The sequence below is a fragment of the Chelonus insularis genome, unplaced genomic scaffold, assembly GCF_013357705.1.
Source record: "Chelonus insularis isolate UGA/USDA-ARS -01 unplaced genomic scaffold, ASM1335770v1 contig_18_pilon, whole genome shotgun sequence".
NCBI classification, from domain to species: Eukaryota; Metazoa; Arthropoda; class Insecta; order Hymenoptera; family Braconidae; genus Chelonus; species Chelonus insularis.
The window spans coordinates 194,695-221,837 of NW_023276419.1; the positions used below are offsets into that span (position 1 = coordinate 194,695).

Sequence of the window (27,143 nt, forward strand, 5' to 3'; positions counted from 1 at the left end):
CCTGGAACAACAAAAAACGTTTGGATGGTGAAGACATCAACACAATTAGAGAAACCGAGATATGTTATATTGGCATTCCAAACCGCACGCAAAAATAATGCAACAAAAGATTCCAGTCAATTCGGTCATTATAATTTAAGAGATGTAAAACTATTTCTTAATTCACAATGTTATCCATATGGCAATTTGAATCTTGATATAAATCATAATCAATATGAATTTCTGTATGATATGTATAAAAATTTTCAAGAATCATATTATATCAAAGATACAGAACCTCTTTCACAAAAGAACAATTCATCGGTAAAGCACCTTTGATTGTCATCGATTGTTCAAAACAAAATGAATCATTAAAATCTGACTCGCAGTCTAAACTCGCAGTCTTCTCTCTGATGAATAAGACGAAAAGAGATGTAGTACTTTGTTCTCTGTCTTGCTCAGAACAGATGGTTAAAGGATTTGTGGATTCTATGGTGCCCCAAGGCTCCTTTTTTTTAATGCATCCCTCAAAATTATCATTTTTTGAGCAATTTCCCTGTTACCTACTCAATTTCTATTAAAACTGAGCTTCGGCCTGCCGCCGCCCAACGCGAGAGCGCAAAGTCTACTACGGAACTTTTCTTCGGTATAGCCCAGCCTTAGGCCCAAGTTCACGGCATGAAGAATATAGACAAGGAGTCCAATCTCCATAGGGTGTTATACAGTACCGGACATAAATGCTGTTCAATTTTTTGACGGTTATACATGCAATTTCCCTATACTGTCTTATAGAAAATCACACAGCAGTTATGTACGGTACTGTATGAGAATTCTGTCCGCAAAAATTTGTAGAGCAATAGTTCTAAAAACAGCCACCAGCTGCGCTGATTTACGTAGTTACCAAGTGAAATTAGCTGTGTGTCAGTAGTACGAAATTAGTAAAAAACGAATCAGTGAATTTAATAAACCTTGTTTGTTGATGAATGTTATATAAATAAATTATTTTCAAGAAATTATTAAGAAAATGGTAAAATATTGTGCCATGCAAGGATGCAGTAGCGGTCGAGCAGCTGATGAACATAAACGCATAGCTCAAGGATTACGAAAAAGAACACTTTTTCAAGTTCCAAAAGGAAATTCCTTTAATAACATTTTCAGTGAGTTTTTTCGATTCAATTTACAAGTTGGTTGTGAGTCTCATGCACAAGAAGTGACTTTAAGAATTATTGATAGGTATCTGGTAATGAGAGGTTTTTTTTTCGAAATATGCAAATCGAAAGAATGAAGAACATCATAAGAAAACTAAAATGTACCGGAAAAATGCTAAATATTATTAGGTATAAATGCCAAGTTGTTGAAATATATACAGAATAAATTAATTTATATTTTATTTATAAAGAAAAAGACTTAATATTTTTTAATATATAGGTGTTTATTAAGAGACAGTGTCAATTCATACACATTTTTTTGTAACGAAAAATTGAATATTAAAACCAATATTTTTATTTAGAGTTATGAGAAAAGAACAATATAAAAATTTGAAAACTTCGAATATGGATTTATGATATTTCGAATATAATTTTAACATTAGATGCATAAAAACATCTCATAAATTATATTTAAATTATTGGATGATATTCACATCGTGAAAATTTTTAACATGTTTGAGTAATAATAAAAGAATATGTAGTAGACACACAATAATAATACTTTGAAATATGTTAAAAATAATTTAACAATTATTCTAAATACTTTATGTCTGTTAGAAAAACATTTTTACTAATTTATAAATAAATTGAAAATATTTCAAATATTGAATAAAATATATTTTATCTGTATTCTTTTTTTTAAGCCCGAATTATCATTATTATAGTATTTATAAAAGTACTTATCCATTCTTAATGAAATTAAACTGTTTTTGCTTTAATTTATTTAAATTTACATTGGCTTTTTTATTATTCATTCGACGTTCGAACATATCGGGAATTTCCCCCTCTCTCTTGGGACTTAGCGAGCGCAGCGCTTTCTGCGCGCCGACTCTTATTTTTTTAAATTTCTGGCACAACTTTTATATACAGAGATTGGGAGTCCAATCTCCAATAGTTACATTTAATAGCATTCTACATTATTGACGATTGCATTATTATTATTTACTGTTTTCCTTTATTGTTATAAATGATTGATTTCGAAACATTTAATTTTAAAGACCTTGCAGTTAACTAGGATTCTGTGTTCAATAATAATGAAAATAATGAGTACATGCAAATATTATTATTATGAACATGTAATTAATTTAGTTAACATGGTTAAAGTTATTATCACTTTACTTACGTGATGTCTGGGAAATTCACGTTTCAATACTTTTAAATAAAATCATTGTGGTCTTCATAATTATGGCAGATTGTCCTCATACAATTGAAGTTAAATTTAGCACTAGAATGATCGAAGTGAATGGTCAGAAAATAAAATTAGAAATATGGGACACCGCAGGACAAGAACGAAGTGCAAATACATGTATATTTTTAATCATTCATGAGCTTTTAGATACATCCATTTATACACCAGTATTGGGTCAAATAATTGACTACTTTCTTCTGGCAAATTCCTGTGCAATGTTATGCTGGATAAATACACCGATTAGATTTGCATATTTACATTTCTTGAAAGCTGTTTGCTTTTAAATTGTTTTATTAACAGTAATACAAATAAGTATGCAGAAGATAATACATTGGAGCAGTGTTTTAAAATATCTACAGACATTGTATTGCGAGTTGCTTGTATAGTTAATAGATTATTAGAAATAAATGTTGTTCATGCAAATAAAAATAAACCAAAAGGTGAGAAAGGCAAAAGAAAAAATGAAAGAAAAAAAGAAAATGATGTTGATGGTATTGAAAATATAATGAATCGAAGAGATACTGATTCGGAGCCTGCTGACAAAAAAAATAAATCGTCATACATTTTCTGTATATATACCAAGATTGATGGTAATGTACGAGTATATTGGTAATGATGATTGTATTAAAAGATACGTGTGCCATCCAATAATTACAAAACTAATTCATGCATTGAACAAATCACTAGACAAAACTGAAAGTGGTTCAAACATGGTACAGTTTGCTCTTCCTCGTCTATTGAGTAATTATTTATTTGACCGAGAAACATATACAAACGAAAGAAGTAGCCCTTTATTTGAAGAACTATGTACATATTATAATATAAAATACAATTTATCTGCTGACGGACCGAAAAATGGTGTTTACGAAGACGATTCATGTTTATATCATAATAGTGTAGCACGATATTCTAATTTATTTGTTTTGCGAGGTTTTTATGAGGATATATTTGCTTGTTTTGGAATTGATTACAATTTTCATGACATTGTAGAGCCAATAATTGAGAAATTGTTTCACCCTAACATTGAATATGTAACATTTGGTTTATATGGTGATAGTGGTAAAAGAACCATGGAAAGGAAAGCTTGGCATCGCAATAATGCCGTACATAGGTCTTAGTTTATTTAAAAATGAAAATTTTATGTTTCTATTATTTTAACTTTTAAACGATATTTATTAATTGTATGATAACTTAGTAACTAGTAATAATAATAATACTCTTAACAATAACGGTCGTTACACTCCTTAAAAAAATATCGTAACTTATATACTTCACATATTTTAATTATTTGGTGGAAACCCACGCATTCTTTTCATGATTTCCTCTATAATGACTATAAACATTATGATGCCTTAATATAAACATCGTCATGATATTGTGATTCAGTTTTTGTTATTTATTTAAAAAAATTTCGTCAATCGAAAATGTAATAAAACATACGATTCAATTTACCCGTTAGTATAAGTGTAATCACGACAATAGCCTTTCTCCTTTTTTTTATTTACATTAGTACAGGGTTTTCCCAGACGGCTTAGAAACATTTAAGAAAGAAATAATTTTTTTTTAAATCCCCATAAAAACCATTCAATGCATGTATTCTGCACTCTGCTCTTTCCTTTCTATCTCATCACTTTTCAAACTTGCCGTACATATGTTAAAAATATTATTTACTACTCATTTATTATTTATAATATTTATCTTCAATGTAACCATAAAAAAACATATAAATTGAACTTTATATGCAGCATTCCTTTAACCCAAATCGCACATGGCTATGCTTTTGTACGATTGAATATTTCTTTTCAACCGTAGGAATATCTTTTATTTACTTACCAGATTTAGCGGCACTACAGCAATAAACAATGAAGACATTGAAGAAATGAAATATAAATGTACTTTGTGAGTGTCATCAATTTTAGTTGATTGTGGATCGCATGAATATCATATAATAGTCTGAGATTATGATATTATCAATAATTATCATCAAAATGTAAAAATAAAAATTAACAATGAAATTATAGCAACAAAGTAAATTGAACAGAAAAGAAAAGAAGATATATGACAATGATGTGAATCTGATGATACTATTCTTTTACTATTTCGTTATAACTATAAAAAGTATCAGTACGAATGCCATTTTTATGAATACGTAAATATTTTATACTCCACGAGGTCATTCAGTAATAAATAATAATGAAATATTTACAATCATTTATTATCTACCACTATTAACATGAAATAAAGGGGGATTAAAAATTGGAGATTTTGAAGGAAAATAATGATTGACGTTTCACCACGAAAAGCCCAATGGATAAAAAATAGTTTAATTGCTTTTGGATCAAATGCTAATAGAGTTTCTGTTAACAACGGTGCTATTATTAAATATAAAATAATGATCTTTGGTATGGGATTACATTTATATTATAACAAGGTGTCGTTTTAATTCATTTTTAATCAATTAAATATAATCTCGGAACTGTGTAAGATGTTCTTATCATATTTTACTACTTTAAGAGAAACTTGACGTTACTTTTTCCAGAAAGAATAAAGTATATAAAGAATTGCTATTACAAATGGATATTATCCCATTCTTCGATAGTTCACCTATGAAGTGCCCTTGAAACGTTCATTTGTGAATCCTGAACCTTGACAACTTGTTCAAAAGATCTTTCCCCAGAGTGGCCTGTATTTTATCTGTAATTTTAGAGAATTAGATATAACTAATTCACTTTTTTACTCTCTTTGTACTTATATATGAAAAAGACAACATTAGACCTCGCAAGTGCATACTTGATTATTTTGTTTATGACCACTATTATGATTAAGAAAAAGAAGCAAAATAAAAAAGTAGAGAATGAGGCCAACAATCACAGAGAAAGAGGAGAGGGTAAAATAGTTTGTAAAGTAACAGAAAGTGCGGTTATGAAATTTACTAATCGGCACAGATCGCTTTTTTAATTATTTCTAGTCGTATTATATTAACCAATATAAATATAATATAAAAGAAAAAACAATAATTTATTTGCATTAATCAAAGATTAAGAGATTTTTAACCATATTATTTATTTATATTATACATATGTACCTATATTTATGTTAAGAAAAAAATAAGCAAATGTTGAATATTTATTATCATTATAAATAATGATAATAAATATTAATCAGAATTGTCTACAGACTTACGTACGTCTGCTCCCTTTCTGCGGCAGCATCTGACGTGTGACGTCGATTTTACGTTGATCTTACGTTAGGAATCGAAAATCCAGCAACATACGTAAGTCTGACGGAAGTCTGTTTCCTAATGACTACAAGGGTATCTACTAATTAAATAATTATAAGATTTTACTCAGATGTCATTCAAAAGAGTAATCAGAAGAAAGCTGTTGCGCAAATCTACAATTTTAGTGTCATAAATAAATCAGCCGGAGGCAAAGATGTAAAGTCCCTTGCTGCTGAAAATTACAGAAAAAAAATAGAATACCATAATTTCATTGTAATAAATGTGGCTTTTATTGTTACAATAAAGTACAATATTAAGATAAATTCAATTTTCAACTAATGTTAAGACTTAAAATTCCAATTGGTAACTTACCAATGAGAATGTAGTACATAATATGAATTATTATCCTAATGATTCCATTATTTGCAATCGTTTTTGAATTGCATTAAGATTTATAACGTTATCATCATCATCTTCGTCATCCGAATCTTCGTCCATTTCATCTTCATCATCAAAACTTGAAGATGAATTTCGATTTGATAAGTCGCTATCACGACGAACTCCATCATGAATGAGAATAAAATTGTAAAGCATACATGATGCACCCACAATTGAAGTTGCCATCGGCACTGACTTTACATCTAAATAAAATAGACGAAATTTACCTTTCAGTCGTCCGAAAGCTCTTTCGATTACTGAACGAATTGAAGCATGTTTAATATTGTAATTAATATTTGCAGCTGATAATAAGCCATTATCCCTAAATGGTGTTAATAAATTTAAAAGAAGTGGATAACCTGAATCCCCTAGGAGATGTTTGTCTGGCGGTAATAAAGGATGTTGGGTATTTGTTAGCCTTCGGTACAAAGATGAATGCCGCAAAATCCTTGCATCGTGTGCTCTACCGGGTGCTCCTATGAGCACATCAATAAATTTTCCAGTATGATCGCATGTTCCTACAAATATGCAAAAATTTAGTATGCTTATTTATGACAAATGTTAAAGCAGAGTAGAAAAATACTACCAACTGACCTTGTAATATTATGGAATGTGTGCCTTTTCGATTATAGTAATCATTCGCATTTCCAGCAGGTTGTTTAATTTCGATATGACATCCATCGACAGCACCAATTACACCAGGAAAACCTCCGGATCGTCTATGAAAAGCCTGAAAAGACACACAATTAAAGATGTATTATTGTAACTTATAGATAATATTGTAACTAAACTACGGATGTATTATTGTAATTAATTTTTAATTAATATTTACATTTTCAATATCCGCCAATTTGTTATTGTCAGGCCAACAAATGTATGTTGGAATTAACCTACATAAAATGCAAAGGATTTCTTTGAACGCATAATATGCAGTACTTTTAGATACACCGAATCTGTCAGCAACAGACCGAAAGCTGTCTGGAGTTGCTAAATCCAAATTGTTATGTAGATTTTTTTATCCAGAGGTATTTCTTCTTCGTCTTCTGCTGTATCATCACCTTCTGTTTGTGACGTATTTCGAAGTGGTAACACATGAGGTCGAATGACCTGTGATAACCGCTAAAAATAAATAAATAAGTTGTAATTAATATAAAATAAATATATAAGCATAAATTGGAGCATAAGTTCTAGAGCTTAGATAGTTACATTGAACTATCAAAACCTTCAAAAATAATGTCTGTCAGTATTATTCTCTTCTTTCATAAACATAAACAATTTTCGTGCAACAAAAAAAAAAGTTTTATTACTTAAGTTTTTATAAAAATAAATCAGTATTTGTAATGAAAACCTCAATTTACAGTTAAGTTTTTCAACTTTTTAATAATTCAGTTTTCAAATTTTTTTCACTTGGATTACGTTATTACGTTAACATTGAGATAAAAATTTTGTAATGAAAACCTCAATTTATATGAATTCAAATATAAATACAATATGAATATAAATTTATAAATAAATTTTAATATAAATCACTAGTCAGCTTTGAGTAAATAAATTGTGACCATTAATGTTGGTAGTAAATGAGTACATCCTTCCCGTTGGATGATATTATTTTTTATGGAAAATTGTATATATGAGTTATATCTTATTTTATCTTACCATTGAAATACGATATCAACGATAATAAATACTGAATTTTTGTACTTAAGGCTAGGCTGAAGTCAGAAAGGCGACTGATTCCCCCTATCCAAATATATGGGTTCGGGAAATTTCTAATTTCTTCGCCAATTTACGATTATTTCTATAAAATTAGGTACCAAATTACAGAAAAATTAATGCCGGACTGACGTAAACAACAATTTTTTGTATATAGTGAATATTTTTATTAAAACAATTAGAAAGAATAATGAAAAAATTATGAATTGACTTACCGCGCTTAAATTTCAAGATGGCGGCCACATCATTCAGATGAAAAATCACTAATTATTTCATTTTTATACGTTTTTCGCCCAAAATTCGTGTTTGCGTCAGTCCTTGCCACCTGTCTGAATGTTAAAAAAATCAATTCATAGTATAAAATTGAATAATTTAGAAATAATTAGAAATCTTGTATTCCAGATGATATTCTCCGGAAAATTAGTTTGAAAAAATTCTGATAGGTGACAGCATTATGCTCGCAGATGACCTCAGTCATTCATATTGAAAAAATGCTCAATCCGTATCCAGAACTGATGGTGCCCTGCATTTTGGCGAGTAAATTTGTGTATGTGTGTGTACGGGTAATATATGTATGTGATGTAAACATAGTGTATCACTTTACAATGCCCTACACTTTGATGACTATTGCAGTTAGGATAAATAAAAATGATGATACTCATTTAACATTAATTAATATAATACCTGAGAATAACTTCAACAAATATTCATCCATTATTATCATTTTTATTAGGTATAAATGTTAATCAAAAAGCTCAATTCCGAGTCGGCGTATCCAAGCATGTAGTGTAAAAACAAATACACATAAACTCAATACCGAGATTATGCTGGCCATGTGGTTAGAGCGTCAGAGGTCTATTTTGCCGGGCAGGGTTCGATCCTAGTCATAATCACTTTTTTTTCTACTTTATTCGTTAGATTAGCATGTAATTATAATATTGACATGCTATAATTAATCTTTTATAACAATTTGATTTTTTTTTCTCTTTATTCATTGAATTTATTGACGCTAAGTCGAAAAATATTTGAACAGAGCCATAAACTTTCTTTTTGTATAAATACATTGATAATAGCCTGTGTTTAACAACTTATACATCTTTACATGTATTAACAATGTTATGTTATTAACAAGTTAATCATATTATTATTAACATTGAAAAGTAGTTTAAACAATCTGTGGCGAGTTTCGGCACTTTCCCGGCAAGTTCTACCCCCACTCTCTGTGCCCAAGCCTGCAGCTTATAATTTTTAAGCGTATTGAAACCATAACAGCTCAGTGGTTACAGCATCGGTCTTTTATTTTGCTAGGCAGAGTTCGATTCCAGTCATGATAAAGTTTTTTTTTCTCTTTTATTTGTTAGATTTGCATGTAATTATAATATTAACATGCCAAAAGTAATTGTTTACAACGATTTGATTTTTTTTTTCTCAATTATTTATGTAATTTATCGACGCCGAGTCGGAAAACATATGAACAGGGTAATAAACACTTTTTTTACTATAGCTATATGAACGTAGCTTTTTTTTAAGCAATTTAGAAATATTTAGAAGTAGTTAAAATAATCCACGGGGATTTCCGGCACTTCGCCGGCAAACTCTATCCCTACCCTTCGTACTCAAGCCTGGATTATACAATTTATAAACATAAACATAATGTCAGAGATGATGTGTTAGCTCTGTGAGTAGAACACCAAGCTTTCATTTTACCGATTAGGGTTCGATCCCAGTCATAACCAATTTTTTTTTTTCCTTTTTTTTTCATTGAAATTTTATATAAATACAATAATTGGTTGTTTATATAAGTTCAAAATCAATTCCTATTGTCTTTTAAAGACAACACTTTCGAAAAAAGAGAATTCATAGTAACTCGTTCCTCACCCTCAGCTTATTTTCAGAAAAACAAGTTGTTCTCCGTAATTAATTGGAAGAATAATTTAATCAAATATATGAATTAATTTATAAGTATATAAAGTCACTTAAGCAAAAAAAAGAAAAAACAATTGCCTATGACTGGGATCGAACCCTGCCCAGCAAAATAAAAGATTGATGCTCTAACCACTGAGCTATTATGGTTTCAATAATAGTGAAGATGCTTGAAAATTATAAGCTGCAGGCTTGGGCACAGAGAGTGGGGGTAGAGCTTGCCGGTGAAGTGTCGGAACTCGCCGCGGATTGTTTAAACTATTTTTTATTGTTAATAAGTTGTTAAAAAAGGCTATTATCAATGTATTTGTACAAAAAAAGGTTAATGACTCTGTTCAAATATTGTCTCATTTGTCATCGATTGATTGAAAAATAATTTTACATAAAAATTGAAATTTAAAACTCTTTTTTGGCATGATAAAATTGCAATTACATGCAATTTGAATTAAAAAAAAAAATTTTCCGCAATTGGAATCGAACACCGTTCGGTAAAATCACTGTCGAACCTTCTGACTACAGAGCCAGCATATTTTCATTTGCTTTGTTTACGTTTGGATATCAAGAGCTTCAGGCTTAGTAACAGAAGGTGGGGAATGTGCTTGCTCGTCAACTGTTCGAACTCGCAGTCTTCTCTAAAAAATAAGACGGAGATAGATAGATATATTCTGTGCTCTGTCTTGCTCGGAACAGATTATTCTAAAATTTGTGAATTTCTTGGTGCCCTAAGGCTCTCTTTTTGTAGTGCATCCCTGAAAATTATCATTTTTCGAACGATTTCATTGTTACCTACTCAATTTCAGTTGATGTCAAGCTTCGGCCTTTTGCCGCACAACACGAGGGCGTAAAGTCAACTCCGGGAAACTTTCTGACTTCAGCCCAGCCTTAAGTGAGACAGAAATGAACATATTACTTCTAGACATAATTGGTGATGAAGTTTGAACTCTATTGAGTTTGATACAATCATTGGATATCCAAAAATAAAATTATAAATGAATTACCACTCTTCCTACGTTAATGATAAGAATAATAATGAATACTTTATCAATATTATTTTTTAACAAGCTTTCTTGTACAATTTATAACTTACTTCTGAATTTAATGTATCCAAACCAATGTTATCTATGCTTCATAATGCAGGATATTTTCCATTTATGCATTCTTTGTTAAATTTATCTAATATAGATAATATTTTTGTTCGATTATATAAAAAAAATGCTCCTTCTTTATTACTGATAACTTTTTTATCAGCTTCGGGATTTTCTGCTATAATAACTGGATGACTTGGTTTTTTTTATGTAATTTCACGTATAATCTTCATTGAAATTACATGGCTATTTTAAATTATCATTTATTATTATCATTAGATTATAAGCCTAAATATACTTATTTATGTAGTAGGAATTACATGACATTACATGAGCCAGAAAGAAGACTTTTCTCTGTATAAGCATTTTGAATTTTTTTTCTACTATACCGACGCAAGATAATTTACCAGTCCTAATTTCCTAAGTTGACTGCTCAACGAAATGATAAACATTAAAAAAAGAAGAATTTTTATAATTTGATTGAATATTAAATGATTGAAAATAAAAAAAACCAATTTTAAAAGATTAAAAGAATAAACCTTATTTTAAAATGATCATTAGATAAAAAATCTGGGCATCATAGAATTTGATTGACAATCAGTAAGATTATACATTTAAATTTAAAAGATTGTAAAAATGCCTTTGACTGACATCTTATTGGGGAAGGATGTCACGCTCGCGTCTATATTCTTCATGGTTCACAATTAGTGAACTGCTTATCACAGACGCCAACGTCTGCCAGACACTGGTACCAACCCAAATAAATTAAAAATTCAAGAACTCGATCATAGCATACATAACCTAAAATTTGTTACGAGGTATACGTACCAAAGGTAACGAAATACTATTTCAATCTGCAATACCGACTGGGCAGATTTTTTTCATATTATCGGTAACTTACTGACTGTATTACCGACCGCCGGTATTGATTTGTTATTTATTTCTTGGCTTAAGGCTGGGCTGAAGTCAGAAAGTTTCCCGGAGTTGACTTTACGCCCTCGCGTTGTGCGGCAAAAGGCCGAAGCTTGACATCAACTGAAATTGAGTAGGTAACAATGAAATCGTTCGAAAAATGATAATTTTCAGGGATGCACTACAAAAAGGGAGCCTTAGGGCACCAAGAAATTTACAAATTTTTGAATAATCTGTTTCGAGCAAGACAGAGCACAGAATATATCTATCTATCTCCGTCTTATTTTTCAGAGAAGACTGCGAGTTCGAACAGTTGACGAGCAAGCACATCCCCCACCCTCTGTTACCAAGCCTGAAGCTTATGATATCTAAACGTAAACAAAGCAAATGAAAATATGTTGGCTCTGTAGTCAGAAGATTCGACATTTATTTTACCGAACGGTGTTCGATTCCAATTGCGGAAAATTTTTTTTTAATTCAAATTGCATGTAATTGCAATTTTATCATGCCGAAAATGAGTTTTAAATTTCAATTTTTATGTAAAATTATTTTTCAATCAATCGATGACAAATGAGACAATATTTGAACAGGGTCATTAACCTTTTTTTGTACAAATACATTGATAATAGCCTTTTTTAACAACTTATTAACAATAAAAAATAGTTTAAACAATCCGCGGCAAGTTCCGACACTTCACCGGCAAGCTCTACCCCTACTCTCTGTGCCCAAGCCTGCAGCTTATAATTTTCAAGCATCTTCACTATTATTGAAACCATAATAGCTCAGTGGTTAGAGCACCAATCTTTTATTTTGCTGGGCAGGGTTCGATCCCAGTCATAGGCAATTGTTTTTTCTTTTTTTTGCTTAAGTGACTTTAATACTCATAAATTAATTCATATATTTGATTAAATTATTCTTCCAATTAATTACGGAAAACAACTTGTTTTTCTGAAAATAAGCTGAGGGTGAGGAACGAGTTACTATGAATTCTCTTTTTTCGAAAGTGTTGTCTTTAAAAGACAATAGGAATTGATTTTGAACTTATATAAACAACCAATTATTGTATTTATATAAAATTTTAATGAAAAAAAAAGGAAAAAAAAAAATTGGCTATGACTGGGATCGAACCCTAATCGGTAAAATGAAAGCTTGGTGTTCTACTCACAGAGCTAACACATCATCTCTGACATTATGTTTATGTTTATGAATTGTATAATGCAGGCTTGAGTACGAAGGGTAGGGATAGAGTTTGCCGGCAAAGTGCCGGAAATCCCCGTGGATTATTTCAACTACTTCTAAATATTTCTAAATTGCTTAAAAAAAAGCTACGTTCATATAGCTATAGTAAAAAAAGTGTTTATAACCCTGTTCATATGTTTTCCGACTCGGCGTCGATAAATTACATAAATAATTGAGAAAAAAAAAATCAAATCGTTGTAAACAATTACTTTTGGCATGTTAATATTATAATTACATGCAAATCTAACAAATAAAAGAGAAAAAAAAAACTTTATCATGACTGGAATCGAACCCTGCCTAGCAAAATAAAAGACCGATGCTGTAACCACTGAGCTGTTATGGTTTCAATACGCTTAAAAATTATAAGCTGCAGGCTTGGGCACAGAGAGTGGGGGTAGAACTTGCCGGGAAAGTGCCGAAACTCGCCACAGATTGTTTAAACTACTTTTCAATGTTAATAATAATATGATTAACTTGTTAATAACATAACATTGTTAATACATGTAAAGATGTATAAGTTGTTAAACACAGGCTATTATCAATGTATTTATACAAAAAGAAAGTTTATGGCTCTGTTCAAATATTTTTCGACTTAGCGTCAATAAATTCAATGAATAAAGAGAAAAAAAAATCAAATTGTTATAAAAGATTAATTATAGCATGTCAATATTATAATTACATGCTAATCTAACGAATAAAGTAGAAAAAAAAAATTGGTTATGACTGGGATCGAACCCTGCCCGGCAAAATAGAACTCTGACGCCCTAACCACATGGCCAGCATAATCTCGATATCGAGTTAATGTATATTTGTTTTTACACTACATGCTTGGATACGCCGACTTGGAATTGGGCTTCCTTATTAACATTTATACCTAATAAAAATGATAATAATGGATGAGTATATGTATTTGAAGTTATTTGCAGGTATTATATTAATTAATGTTAAATGAGTATCATCATTTTTATTTATCCTAACTGCAATAGTCATCAAAGTGTAGGGCATTGTAAAGTGATACACTATGTTTACATCACATACATATATTACCCGTACACACACATACAGAATTTACTCGCCAAAATGCAGGGCACCATCAGTTCTGGATACGGATTGAGCATTTTTTCAATATGGATGACTGAGGTCAGAGAAGAGAGACGTAAATAGAAGTTTATTCCTTATGGGACGATGTGGCCGGAAATTTTGATACGTGTTGTTGCTGTCAGATGGCAGAATGGTCGAGATTCAGAGACGTTTCTGAGCGTAGGGCGGAGCTCAAGTTCTGTCATGTAGTGGTGGGAGACGAACGGTTTCCCAACATCGTTCTCTGAGAAAATTTCTCTTTCATGTTAACAGGAGAGAAAAAAATAAAAAAACGAAGGAGTTGATAGATTTGTTTCGAATTTTTTTTAAATAAAACGAAAAATTAAGACGAAGACAATGATGAGGGTGCGGAGTTTCAATTATCAAAAAGTAATTGAGCACGCGCCAAACATTGACCACTTAACCCGTGGGTTTTTCGATGTAAATAACGCTATTGTAAAAAGGTAGACCCGCATCAGTCATAAAAGCGGATTACCTACATAAAAAAGTACCACTTGTTCGTCTTCAGATGTAAAAATGTTAAAACTAGACTCGTAGTCCAGTCAAATGAGGGAAATGGGATAATTTTGGTTTGCTGCGGCCAAAGTGATGATTAATAGATAACTAGATCGAAAATTTTGCGAGGAACACGATGGTGTAGGTCAAGAATGTTTGGCACGCATAGGGAGAGGGGGGGGGGAATCGCGAAAAGCCGCCTCCCATCGCGAATTTCTCGATTTCTATCATAGATATGAAAAAATGTTTTAAATAAAAGTTGTTCAGAATTTAATTTTAATGAAAAAAATACTGAACACTTTTTTTCATATTTATGATAGATAAAAAGTTATTCGCGACTGAAGCTTCACTAATGACGAAAGCTCCAGTCGCGTCTAAGAAAATTAATAAAAAATACTTAGCGCTATAAATATTACTTTGTGGCAATTTATTTCGAAAAATGAGATATTTAGGTATATTTTCAGAAAAAAAAATTTTTTTTTTATCAATTTTTTCATTACTTTAATGGACAATATATTATTTAAATCGTTCTCATTTTGGTTAAAGGGTTTTAATATTTGGGCCCCCGAGCGCGCTTTTCCTCTTCTGGCGCTAACGGGTGCGACAGAGAGCAATACATATCTCTCTGCTTCACTCGCACTCACACAAAACTTCTGCGCACGCGCCGAGTACAGTAGAGCATAAGTGCGAGTGAAATGATCACTCGAACCGTAAGTGTGACAAAGACACTATACGGCGAGGGAAGAGGGGATGTTTTGGGCTCATGCTGGTTACTTCAAAAGTCTTTCCGAGCTCCAACTTTATCAGCGCGAGAATTTTTCTAAGTTCTACGCGCTTAAAATGTTAGAGAAAATTTTTCAATTATTCAATTTTTCAAAATTTTTCAATTAATTTTCTAAGAGAAAAAAAATTTATATCTCCCACATAATTATATCAATCAATCTTCAAATGTAGAGAAAAAAAAACATGTTCTCAGATATGTCAAGAACATGTATGTACATTTTTTTCTTCTCTTAGAAAATTAATTTTTTGCGTTAAAAAATCGGAAAAAAGTACCTAAAAAAGTATAGCTAGATCGACAGGAAATTTAATTCTCTATCGATCTATATATATGATTATTGGACCTAAAATTGAAAAATTTTCTCTAACATTTTAAGCGCGTAGAACTTAGAAAAATTCTCGCGCTGATAAAGTTGGAGTTTGGAAAGACTTCTGAAGTAACCAGCATGAGCCCAAAACATCCCCTCTTCCCTCACCGTATAGTGTCTTTGTCACACTTACGGTTCGAGTGATCATTTCACTCGCACTTATGCTCTACTGTACTCGGCGCGTGCGCAGAAGTTTTGTGTGAGTGCGAGTGAAGCAGAGAGATATGTATTGCTCTCTGTCGCACCCGTTAGCGCCAGAAGAGGAAAAGCGCGCTCGGGGGCCCAAATATTAAAACCCTTTAACCAAAATGAGAACGATTTAAATAATATATTGTCCATAAAAATAACTCATTTTATAGGTATATTGTTACACATAAACATAATGGTTGGTACAAATACTGATCTAAAGCAGCTTAAAAGATTGGAGACTGGGGAAAACCATGGGATGAACAAAAAAGTTTAAATGAAAAAAACAGCTTAGCCCATGTCTCATAGAAACGTTACAATTATTTTAAAAATTATTTATAGACAAAAAGAGGGTTGATAATATCATTAATTAAAGTTGATTGATTATAAAATCTCTCTATATTACTACTTTCACTTTTATCAAAGTAACTCGATTCAAAAAACTTAGAAAATCGTGATATAATAACACTTAAATGCTGCAATGAATTATTTGTAAAAAATAAATATTAACTAAAAAGTTGATCGACTTATATCAACCCTTTTAATTGAATTTCAAAAATATTCTTTTCTTCAGCATATATAAAGTCGTTGAAGATACGCAAAGAAGTATTTATATATAGGAACAAATATTTTTTAATATCAATTGATTAATATATCAATGAACTAAGACGAAAGCTGTCAATAATGAAAAGTGATTCAAAAACTTACCTTTCGTTTTTAGGAAAGCGATGAAACGAGAGATGCGGCATCCTCGATGACACATTTTCGCATTTGAAAAATGCACATACATTTGTAGCTGGCATTTTTGCGTACACAATGCACAATCACTTATACACTGTATGCACTCTCGAAAAAAATCAAACAAATTTATATACTGATATATAAATTAAAGCAATGAATTCAATCGATAATTTTGAGTTGTAACTTTCCAAGAATTTCGGAAAATCTGAGAATTCAAGTTGGCTCTTTCTGCCGCGAAGCATTTTTTCTATGCGTGCGCATCTTTGGAGAAGAGTAGGCGTGACTGTGCCAAGAACACTGTCGCCACCTGGCTTTGGGGTACAGAAGCTTACATGTACAGTATCGCCGTCTGGCGGTTAGGGTGATAACTTTGGGGTTTGGGGTGATCCCCAAATGGAACACGGCATTGTGATTCTATTTACGTCTCTCTTCTCTGCTGAGGTCATCTGCGAGCATAATGCTGTCACCTATCAGAATTTTTTCAAACTAATTTTCCGGAGAATATCATCTGGAATACAAGATTTCTAATTATTTCTAAATTATTCAATTTTATACTATGAATTGATTTTTTTAACATTCAGACAGGTGGCAAGGACTGACGCAAACACGAATTTTGGGCGAAAAACGTATAAAAATGAAATAATTAGTGATTTTTCATCTGAATGATGTGGCCGCCATCTTGAAATTTAAGCGCGGTAAGTCAATTCATAATTTTTTCATTATTCTTTCTAATTTTTTTAATAAAAATATTCACTATATACAAAAAATTGTTGTTTACGTCAGTCCGGCATTAATTTTTCTGTAATTTGGTACCTAATTTTATAGAAATAATGGTAAATTGGCGAAGAAATTAGAAATTTCCCGATCCCATGTATTTGGATAGGGGGAATCAGTCGCCTTTCTGACTTCAGCCCAGCCTTAACACAGCATTGGACTTCTATACTGGTCTCTCTTCTCTGGCCGAGCCGACCGGGCTTCCGTAATTTGATCTGGTCTCTCTTCTCTAACTCAAGTATTCTTTGACCCAAGTGTATATTCTCCAATTATTTTTTTTTTTTCTATAAACAATTGTATAAATTTTTTATAAATATAAATATGTATATTCCAAACAATTTATTCAAGACATCATTGTGTATGAAATGATTTTCTATTTGTTTTTTAGTAGAATTTAAATATTTCCCCCTTTTCTGTCTGTTTTTAACCAATCACAATAACCTTACGTAGATTTATGTCGACCAATGACAAAACGCCAGCTATGGTTCCGGAGTTTTGACAGTATCCAACGTGGTATAAAGCCGATGGTTAGGCATTATTATTATCATAAATAATTTACCTCCATATATTGTAACAAATTATAAAGTATAAAATAAGTTATTTACTGATTATAGTTTACCAAATTATTATTTTTCTATCAAAATTTTATTTATAGGTAAGAATACTTGTTTTATTTGCTACAAACTATCATAGTAATTTAAATGTCTAACCTCCCACGTAATTCAACGTTTTATTTTCCTCAAATAAAAGTCGAATAGACACTTATCTTTAACTTAAAAGTACTAATGACTTATTTTTCATTACTTACAGTTAGAATATTTTCTATAAATCATCAAAGATGCACCATATAAGTCTATTTTCAATTGTTGTTTTCTTTACTCTAAGTTTTCTATCCTCACAAGCATTAAAAGAAGGAGAATGCGAAGGTATGTAATCAATATTTACCAATTAATTAATAAGAAAAACTATTTATGAATCATTATTAACATCAAGATACGTATGCAAATATTTTTTTAGTCTGTGTGGCAACAGTACAAAAATTTGCAGCTCTTTTGGCTGATGATGTAAAAAAAGATCCTAAAAAAATTGAAACAGAGTTCAAGAAATTCTGTAAAAAAACTAAATCCAAAGAAAACAGATTTGTAAGTACATTAAAAAATAATTGGAGTATTAATAGTAAAAAAAGATTCTAATGAAAAGTTAATAATAATAATTTTTTGGTGATTTTCTAGTGTTACTATCTAGGTGGTTTAGAAGAATCGGCCACTGGAATTCTAGGAGAATTAAGTAAACCATTATCATGGTCTCTCCCTGCAGATAAAATTTGTGAAAAATTGAAAAAAAAAGACGCACAAGTTTGTGAACTCAGATTCGGTAATTATATGTAATTTCTTTGCATCATTACTCCCTTTTTGATGACAAACAATCCATAAAAATAAATCCTTTTATTGTGATTACAATAATAATTGGAAATCAAATATTTTCTTCATCAGTTATATTTGACATATTTTTTAGTAAATACATTTGGATAAAATTTTACAGTAGATTATGATTAGCTTCAGGCTATCATATAATATAATTCGATCAAAGCTTGACATTAATTTAATTTAATTATTTTTCTAACTGTTATCATCATTGTTGTGAAATTCTTTTTGATCTGATTATAACAATTGTTCTAGCTGTGAATGATCATATTTTTGGGGTAACTGTTTTTTAATGTAATGATTCATTTTTGTTTTTTAAATAATTATTTAGATATCTTGAAATTAGAGACAATGAAAAATTTAGAACATTTATTAATATGTATTATTAAACATTCTTATTTACTATAAAATAAGTAGCTGATTATTAAATTTAATGTAATAACTTCTTAATTTGAATCGTTATTTTATTGCTGACTATTGAATTGCTTCAAGAAAATAACGATTGATACAGTTGTACATTTTTCTTTTATTTTTATTTATTCATTAATTTACCTAAAACAAATGTACACATGTTATTGAACGTTTTATTGGACATTTTAGTTGTTTTTATAAAATTTAATTAGAATGAAATTGGGAAAAATGCTGTTGAAAAAAAATTATTGATTGTAAGATCACCAATCTTGTGAAGAATGGCATTTTAAATTTCATTAAAGTTAGTAGTTGGAACAAAACTAGGTTAAAGAACAAAAAAGAAATTGCTACAACCAATTTTATTGGAAATTTTGATTAATAATACTTCGTGTCTCTTTTGTAATTCATTTTGAACCAATCTTTGAAAAATATCTAGGTTCATTACTTTTTATTTAACCCTTGAGAAATATTTTTGCCCATACTCCAACTCATCAATTAAACTTCAATCATGACATCAACAAAATTTTAGTAATTAATTGTCATTATTTACAGATAAACAAATTGATCTTAATAAAGTAGACATAAAGAAACTAAAAGTACGAGATTTGAAGAAAATCCTTAGCGATTGGGATGAAACTTGTGATGGATGTATTGAGAAAACAGACTATATTAAGAGAATTGAAGAACTTAAACCACAATATGCAACACCTAGTTCAAAAACTGAACTCTAAATTGCAATTTCCTAGACTTGTGAATGAATTGTGTTCAAAATTCTATTTAAAAAATTGATTTTTTCACTACTTTTATGATAACAGTTTGATGGTGATAATGAAGCCAGTAATATTTATTTTTTCATTTAATAAAAGAATAATTAAATAAAAAATAATTTTTTTCAATAAAAGTTAAATGGTATAGGTGCAACAACTAAAGGACTGCTAATAGACTCGTTAAAGTGCTTAGAAGTACATAAATTGTGTAAAATACTTGATTTTTACATCAAAAAGATACGAAATAATTGAATTATGAGCTGCATTATTTTTAATGCAACTACAAATTATTGAATTTATGAATCATAAGAGTAATGTAATTTTAAAATTTGTATATCAAATGATTATTACCTTTGTAATCTCAAGAATAAACTTTAGGATTAATTTAATTTGTTAGTCATTTTTATTAGTAATTGTCAACAACACACTCATATTAGATAAATTATAAAATTTGTTCAAAACTTCAATAATTATAAAATATTTAATTATTTGAATATTATTTGTTAATACTTCTAGTTCAGTGATTTTACTCAATTATTGAAAGAAAAATTAAACTTTAGTCAACGAAATTCTGGTAAGAGTAAACGTTATTACTTTCCTATTATTTCGTTCATATTTTAAAACTATTTGTAGATTATATTGCTAGAAAAATGCAACCTTGGTCTTAAACATATCATTTTTTATGACGGAATTAGTTCAGATCGGGATTTATGCTGATAATGAAATAACTGATAGTGTGGATAAAATAGAAACGATTGAAAATAAAATAATACTAGCAACAAAATATTATTCTTCTTTTTTCAAATTCCTAAATGATTCGTATTTATTTTACAGAGATTTTAATCACATTATTTTGGATCAATCGAAATATCGGGAAAAAATTACATTAGTAAAAATAATGTTGGATTAATGTTATTTACTGTTGCGACGTCAATTTTTTGTCGAGAAAAGTTAAATTACGCTATAACTTATTTATTTAAAATCAAAGTATTAAGTGGAAAATTGTCATAATAAATAGGCGAAGCACAAGTTTAAATAGAAGTCAAATTTTTTCTCAAACAGATTTCAATCAATGATTTAGTCTTTGCTTTTATTTTGTTAATTGTTGAAAACATTTTCGGACTTATTTGTCTTCTTATCTTTCTAATGATCGGTAAAACTATTATAAAAATGTAATATCACATGTTTTTGGGAAATCATGGTTTTTAAACTGAAGAAAAATTTTTCGATATTTTTAATTTTTTTATTATTAAAGCTCTTGTGTATGAAAATCAAAGAAAAAATTAAATCAAGCAATTAAATTAATATTAAATTTTTCTTCAACTTTTATTATAGTCACTATTAATTCTTACAATTTGGTAAAGAAATCCATTTCCCATCTACACCACATTTAATAGATCCTTTTATTTTACCTCCAGAACATCTAAAATTCAAAATTTTTCCATATAAATACGAGTTTCCTTCTAACATAACATCTTCTTTCACTTTAGGCTTTCCGCATGATATTTTCGAACACTTTCCTTGAATCTTTGACCATTTACCAGTTGAAAGACATTTAGTATAATTTTTGCCAAAGAATTTGAATCCTGGCTGGCATTTGTAATTAATTTCATGACCAACAGAATAAGAAATATTATAAGCCACTTCTTCAGCATCAAGAAGCTTCGGTGGATGTCCACAGCTGATAAATTGACAAAAACTATCATTAGAGTTTTTTATGGAGCTGTTTAAAATTGATGAACAATCGATAGGAGAGCATGATGGTGGTTGATAATTCCAATGACCGGTGTCCAAGCAAGTTAGAATATTTTCTCCTCTCAGATGAAAACCAGTGTTACATTTAAATACCAACTGATGACCAACTTGGAGAATAGAAACATCATCACGCTCAAATTCATCAACAATATACTCGATATCTCCATTCTCTGGAGCTAGAAGATTCTTACAAGTGATGCCAACGCAGATGGGAGGCTTTCCAGACCAAGTACCATCAGCTTTACATAGTCTATTAGGGTTGCCACGTAGTTCATAACCATCATCGCATGAATACTTCACTGAGTCGTTAAAAGAGAAAGAGGTTCCATCAATTCTACCTCTTGGAAAATATCCAGGAAAACCACAAATAACTTTAACACACTTTGGAGATTCATTTTCCCAATTTCCTGACTTTAAACAACGTCTTTTTATTGGAGAACTAACGGTTTTAGTACCTATCTTCAAATTATACCCAGTCTCACATGAATAAATGATAGAAAAGTTACTAGATTCATTCAAGAAGCCATGAAACAATGGACCCACTGTACCACATCCATTACAGAAATGATTAGGCATGATTTTTACATCTCCATGAATGTTTTTTTGAATATTTAACCATGAGACTAAACTTCCTGAGTATTCTCGGCAAGTGTTTTCAAGATTTTTGATCGAACTTTGATTCAAAATTTCATCCCAGAAATCTAAAAGAGTTAAACGGCCAACAAAAGCTTCAGAAATAGAGAATCCTCCACCCAAATAGTCTTGTTCTTGGCCTACAATGATTTTACCACCCGCTCTAATAGTCTCGTTGACTTTTAAGTTGATTCCAGAGTCTCTGATAGCTCCATTGACATAAATAAACCAAGATCCGATACTATTTTCCCAAGTAACGCAGATAAAATTCCAGGAACCGTCATTTAGGCTGATGTCGGTAACGATTCTATTGCCGTTGATATAAAAGACCAGACCATTATAGTCCATCAAAGTGATTGCATTGTCATACTCTGAGTTTGCGTAAGAGACAATTGTTCCGTAGTTAACAGAATCCAAGGATTGAATCCAAAAACATGTAGTAAAGGAAGTTAAATTGGTCTTAGGGCCTTCTAAACTCACGTAATCAGAGATGGAAGGTCTAGAAAAGTAAAGAAGAACGTTGGATACAAGTTGGACTTGACAATTCGAACCATCAAAAGCATCTAGACATTGGCAGGAATAGTTGTTAAGGCTATTAATGCAAGTTCCACCATTTAAACAGGGTGATTCTAAGCAATGATTGATGGGAATAGAACAGTTTTCGCCTTCGAAGCCATCCGGACATTCGCAGCGATAACTAGAGTAAGTCACATTGGCTTCCTTAATGTTAATACAAATGGAGTTTGGATGGCAAGGAAGCCAATCACAAGGTAAAAGTTGACATCTGCGTCCTAAGTATCCAGGTTTACATAGACATTTCCAATTTCCATCAATAATCACACATGTTGAACCTTCTTCGCATACTCCAAAGCAAATATCTAAGGCTTTATCACAATATTCTCCAACGAAACCTTCTGAACAATGGCAATAAAAGTCATTGTCATCACTAATGCATGTTCCGTTATTACAAGGACTTGAAAGACATTCATCAATGAAATCTTCACAATAAAGACCAGTGAATCTTGGAAGGCATGAACAAGAAAATCTTAATGATGAAGAATCTTGATAACAAGATCCACCATTTGCGCAAGGTAATGAATTACAAGGGTTTTTAAAAAATTCACAACGAGATCCGATGAATTCCGAATCACAATCACAAGAAAAACCAGCGGATTCAATGGTGCATCTACCACCATTAAGGCAAGCATTTGGAGGACATAGTTCTTGATAGTAACAATCACTTAAGGTGGTACTGCCTCTATCAGAAGTAGTGGAATTACCAGGGCAAGGAAGACACTGCCGCTCTCCAGCGAAAGGTTGATAAAAACCAACTTCGCAAGCGTAGCAAGGCATCAATGATATTTTTTGATCAATGTGATACCTTCTTTTGGAGTAAAACCCAGCTTTGCAGATGAGAATGCAATCACTAGAACTTGTTGAGTGCATTTTCTTGGTAGAAAAACCCTGAGGGCAGCTTTTACATGCTCTAAATCCTGGAGAATCTTGATATTCACCAAAAGCACAGGGAGAGCATTGATGAATGCTGAGATTAGCAAAGGTTCCTGGTGGACAGACGATGCATTTGTCTTTCTTAAAGACTTTTCCATGATCACATATGCCTTGGACTTGTGAGAAAAAGGTACGAATGTTCAGAGCAAGCTTTCCAAGCTCTTTGTGAGTTTTTTCATCGAATAAATCAAGTTTTCCTGCTTTGGTCAAGCTCTGAATCTCTTCTCGGAGCCTTTGAATTCCATTTTGAGAATCATTTTCATATTTAGCTATAAGTTTTCCAATTATTTCAAATTTTATCTCCATTTTTTCCTTTCTCCTGCGCTTTCTTCGTTTTTCAAACCATTCTTTATGCTCTAATTTTCGTTTTCTTCTTTTTTTATTATTCTCTCGACACAAAGAGTCCACCAGTGGTAGCTGGCACTCAATTCCGTTATCCATACAAATTTCTTTGAAGTTTTTCGATATACTTGAAGAAAATAAGTTTGTCAGTTGTTCTAGAGATAATGGATCATCACATACAAGTTCGGTCGAGTCTAAGATTATGTTGCCTTCGATTTTCAGAGAGTTTGGGAGATCAATGAGAGCGCAATCTGGTAGAGAAGACATGTTCCAATTACTTAAACCAGAAATACAACTTAGCGTGAGGTTGCTATCAATGTTTTCTTGGTCTTGGAGTAGAAATGCGTAACCTTTGTCGCAAGTAAAAATACACTGGACATCTCCAGATGATTCCTGGCAACTTTTATGTCCATGAGTGACCACTGGGATGTTTTTACAAGCATCTTCGACAGTGATATTTATCATACAACTTGCTGAATTATTACTTTTATCTGTCACATGATAAACAACTTGAGTAGTTCCAATAGGAAAAAATGATCCTTGATGATGACTCCTAGTTACATTTAACTTCTTTCCAGAATTGTCATGAAAAATAGGGTCTTCCCAGGTGACATTAAAAGCACCTACTGCCTTTGCTGTTAAAAAAGTTGGTGGATTAAGACAATTGCTGATCATTGGAGCTTCTGTGTCAACAGTTTTGATTGTAAATCTGCACCTCGCCCGATTTCCAGCGATGTCTTCGGCAATGTAGGTGATCAGGTGCATTCCAATCTTTGATTTCCAAGGAAACATGATGTGTGGTTTGCTCCAAACCTGGATACCTTCATCAGAATTGTCTGAAACTGAAGGAATAGACCAAGTGGGTAGAGAATAAGACTTCTCAGGTATTGTGGACCAGGTTGCATTATCAGGGCAGATGATTTGCGGTGGAGTATCATCAACACAACGACTTGTACGCTTTCTCTGACTCCAAAGACCTCTAGATCCAGTACATTTCCGGATAGAAGGGCCTTTCAGACGGAAACCAGGATTGCATTTGATGGTACAGGTAAATCCGAAGGTTAGTTTCTTAGCACTCAAGCACTCTTCAGGGCTAATCACACCATTGGCGATTTTAGGAAGTGGATCACATTTGATTTGCTTGCATGAAACCTGAAGGCCGTCCCATCTAGAGACCGGTAAACAGTTCCTAACTTTAGATCCAAGAAGTTGAAAACCTGAATTACACTTAAACTGACACTGCGTGTCAATTGGCAACACAGACGACTTTTTAAAGTTCAAAATCTTCAGCTGATTGTATTCATTATTGATCTGACAATGCACTAGACCATGAACCGGTGACACAGGTGCTGGGCAAGTTTTCAACAAACATTGAGGCTCAATTCCTGACCAAGTTCCATTTCCCAAACAAAGCCTGATGCTGTCACCAGTAAGTTTGAACCCAATACGACATCGCAGTCCGCAAGCAGCATTAAAAACATTACTGCAAACTTTACCTTTTACGAAATATCCGTTTTCAGGTACTTGAAGTTTCGGACAGGTGATAGCATGACAATTCGTGCCGTTTCCAATGAACCCAGAAGCACAGATGCAGTCTTTGAACGAAGTTGCAGGAATTCTAAGGGTTACGTGATTGGAGCTTGGACATGGATGACAAGAAGAGTTTAAATCTGATGTGAATGATGAATTCCCGTAGGTTCCATTCGGACAGGGATGACAAAAACCTTTTAAACCTGAGCCAAAATATCCTTGTTGGCATATGCAAGTATAGTGACCGCTAGATGTTCCACAGTAGCATCCAGCAAGATCATCACAGCACTGAGATGATGATTGGGTGGATGAATTACAAAGAATATTACAAGATTGAGGGGAATCCATGGGAGAATATTTACCTGGTTGGAGATCTGTAGAGATAAATTAATTAAAAATAAACCCAGTGTGTTAGTTTGCTAATAAAAAAAATCATACCTCGATGAAGTGCACGTCGTGCCATGGCTTCAAACTCTCTAAAACTATCTAGAAAATAACTGTGAAAGTGTCCCGGGTCACTGGCAATTTCACACAACTCTTGAACATTGCCAGTCCGAATGCCAAAGGTTAAAATAACTGCACCAAGATCCTTGAGCTTCTGAGCAATAGGTCTAGGATCACCACCATTGCTAAAACCATCAGTGATAAGAAAAATAACTTTACGAGCATCAGTTCGACTTGTTCGTAGAATTGAAAATGCTTCTAGTAGAGCTCCTCGTGTGTAAGTACCTCCACCAGTCCATTTAATATTTTTCAAACCATCATTCAGAAGGTTACACTTGTTAGAAATGATAGCAGTATTGGTAATCTGATCAACAACTCGGAAAATCATGCCTTTACCTGCAAAAGTTATTAACGATACTCTAGTGGCTGATGGTTCAATATTCAGGTCTGATAGAAGTTTGCGCACAAAATTAATTTCATTGTTAAAGTTGTCTAGACCTACTGATGATGATGAATCCACCAGAAAAATGATTTCTACCTGGAAAACAATTGCTGTAATAACTAAAAAAAAAACCTTAGGTTGATAGAAAGTTAAAAAATAAACTCACCTGGTCTCCGTAATTACGAAATTGATCAACCTGAGCTTTTAAAACACTTGCTAAGGCTTCAATTTTGCTTGAAGACTTGGATAAATTACCAGTGAAGTTGACAAAATCATTTTTAATGCTTGGAAAACTGTCAATTTGGCATTTAGAAGTAAAACTATCATTCTTTATCTCAAGTCTGACTTCATTTCCGGCAGATTGTGTATCATCTGACGGCCTAATGATGCCAAAATGTGAGAAACAAATAAAAATAAGCACGAAAGTAGCAGACGTCATTACCAAACAAAAAAATATCAAATCATATGTTCTTCATTATTTCAAGGTTGACAAATGTTCTTTAAGAATGGGTTTAACCCGAACACAGCTTGAATC

The 27,143-nt window shown here is 31.7% G+C and overlaps 3 protein-coding genes and 1 pseudogene across 3 annotated transcripts; 2 read left to right on the top strand and 2 right to left on the bottom strand.

Annotated features, from left to right (window-relative positions):
* The first annotated feature begins 1,003 nt into the window (after window positions 1-1,003).
* On the top strand, window positions 1,004-3,516 carry LOC118064419 (uncharacterized; annotated as a pseudogene).
* Window positions 3,517-5,998: 2,482 nt separating this feature from the next.
* LOC118064420 (putative nuclease HARBI1) lies at window positions 5,999-16,599 on the bottom strand. The gene is made up of 5 exons (XM_035078985.1): window positions 16,545-16,599; window positions 7,093-7,153; window positions 6,867-6,924; window positions 6,629-6,764; window positions 5,999-6,552 (listed from the first exon to the last, which is right to left on the bottom strand). The coding sequence occupies exons 1-5, from the start codon at window positions 16,597-16,599 to the stop codon at window positions 5,999-6,001; spliced, it is 864 nt and encodes a 287-aa protein (XP_034934876.1).
* A 1,247-nt stretch (window positions 16,600-17,846) lies between these two features.
* Window positions 17,847-20,342, top strand: Manf (mesencephalic astrocyte-derived neurotrophic factor). The gene is made up of 5 exons (XM_035078959.1): window positions 17,847-18,006; window positions 18,162-18,277; window positions 18,369-18,493; window positions 18,584-18,725; window positions 19,739-20,342. Exons 2-5 carry the CDS (start codon window positions 18,190-18,192, stop codon window positions 19,915-19,917), a joined length of 534 nt encoding a protein of 177 aa, XP_034934850.1. The 5' UTR covers window positions 17,847-18,006; window positions 18,162-18,189; the 3' UTR covers window positions 19,918-20,342.
* Window positions 20,343-21,265: 923 nt separating this feature from the next.
* LOC118064421 (sushi, von Willebrand factor type A, EGF and pentraxin domain-containing protein 1-like) lies at window positions 21,266-27,047 on the bottom strand. Its single transcript, XM_035078986.1, has 3 exons — window positions 26,775-27,047; window positions 26,161-26,704; window positions 21,266-26,096 (listed from the first exon to the last, which is right to left on the bottom strand). The coding sequence occupies exons 1-3, from the start codon at window positions 27,045-27,047 to the stop codon at window positions 21,295-21,297; spliced, it is 5,619 nt and encodes a 1,872-aa protein (XP_034934877.1). The 3' UTR covers window positions 21,266-21,294.
* Between the last annotated feature and the right edge of the window lie 96 nt (window positions 27,048-27,143).

What these genes read in the sequence shown, in the direction of transcription:
- LOC118064420 (XM_035078985.1), bottom strand. Translation starts at nt 16,599, where the DNA reads ATGTGTCATCGAGGATGCCGCATCTCTCGTTTCATCGCTTTCCTAAAA. An exon ending in CGCTTTCCTAAAAACGAAAG is followed by an intron (nt 7,154 to 16,544) that starts GTAAGTTTTTGA and finishes ATTTATTTTTAG; the next exon opens with CGGTTATCACAGGTCATTCG. An exon ending in AAATACGTCACAAACAGAAG is followed by an intron (nt 6,925 to 7,092) that starts GTGATGATACAG and finishes CATTTTATGTAG; the next exon opens with GTTAATTCCAACATACATTT.
- LOC118064421 (XM_035078986.1), bottom strand. Translation starts at nt 27,047, where the DNA reads ATGACGTCTGCTACTTTCGTGCTTATTTTTATTTGTTTCTCACATTTT. An exon ending in TTCGTAATTACGGAGACCAG is followed by an intron (nt 26,705 to 26,774) that starts GTGAGTTTATTT and finishes ATTGTTTTCCAG; the next exon opens with GTAGAAATCATTTTTCTGGT. An exon ending in ACGACGTGCACTTCATCGAG is followed by an intron (nt 26,097 to 26,160) that starts GTATGATTTTTT and finishes TTATCTCTACAG; the next exon opens with ATCTCCAACCAGGTAAATAT.
- Manf (XM_035078959.1), top strand. Translation starts at nt 18,190, where the DNA reads ATGCACCATATAAGTCTATTTTCAATTGTTGTTTTCTTTACTCTAAGT. An exon ending in AAAAGAAGGAGAATGCGAAG is followed by an intron (nt 18,278 to 18,368) that starts GTATGTAATCAA and finishes ATATTTTTTTAG; the next exon opens with TCTGTGTGGCAACAGTACAA. An exon ending in AGTTTGTGAACTCAGATTCG is followed by an intron (nt 18,726 to 19,738) that starts GTAATTATATGT and finishes CATTATTTACAG; the next exon opens with ATAAACAAATTGATCTTAAT.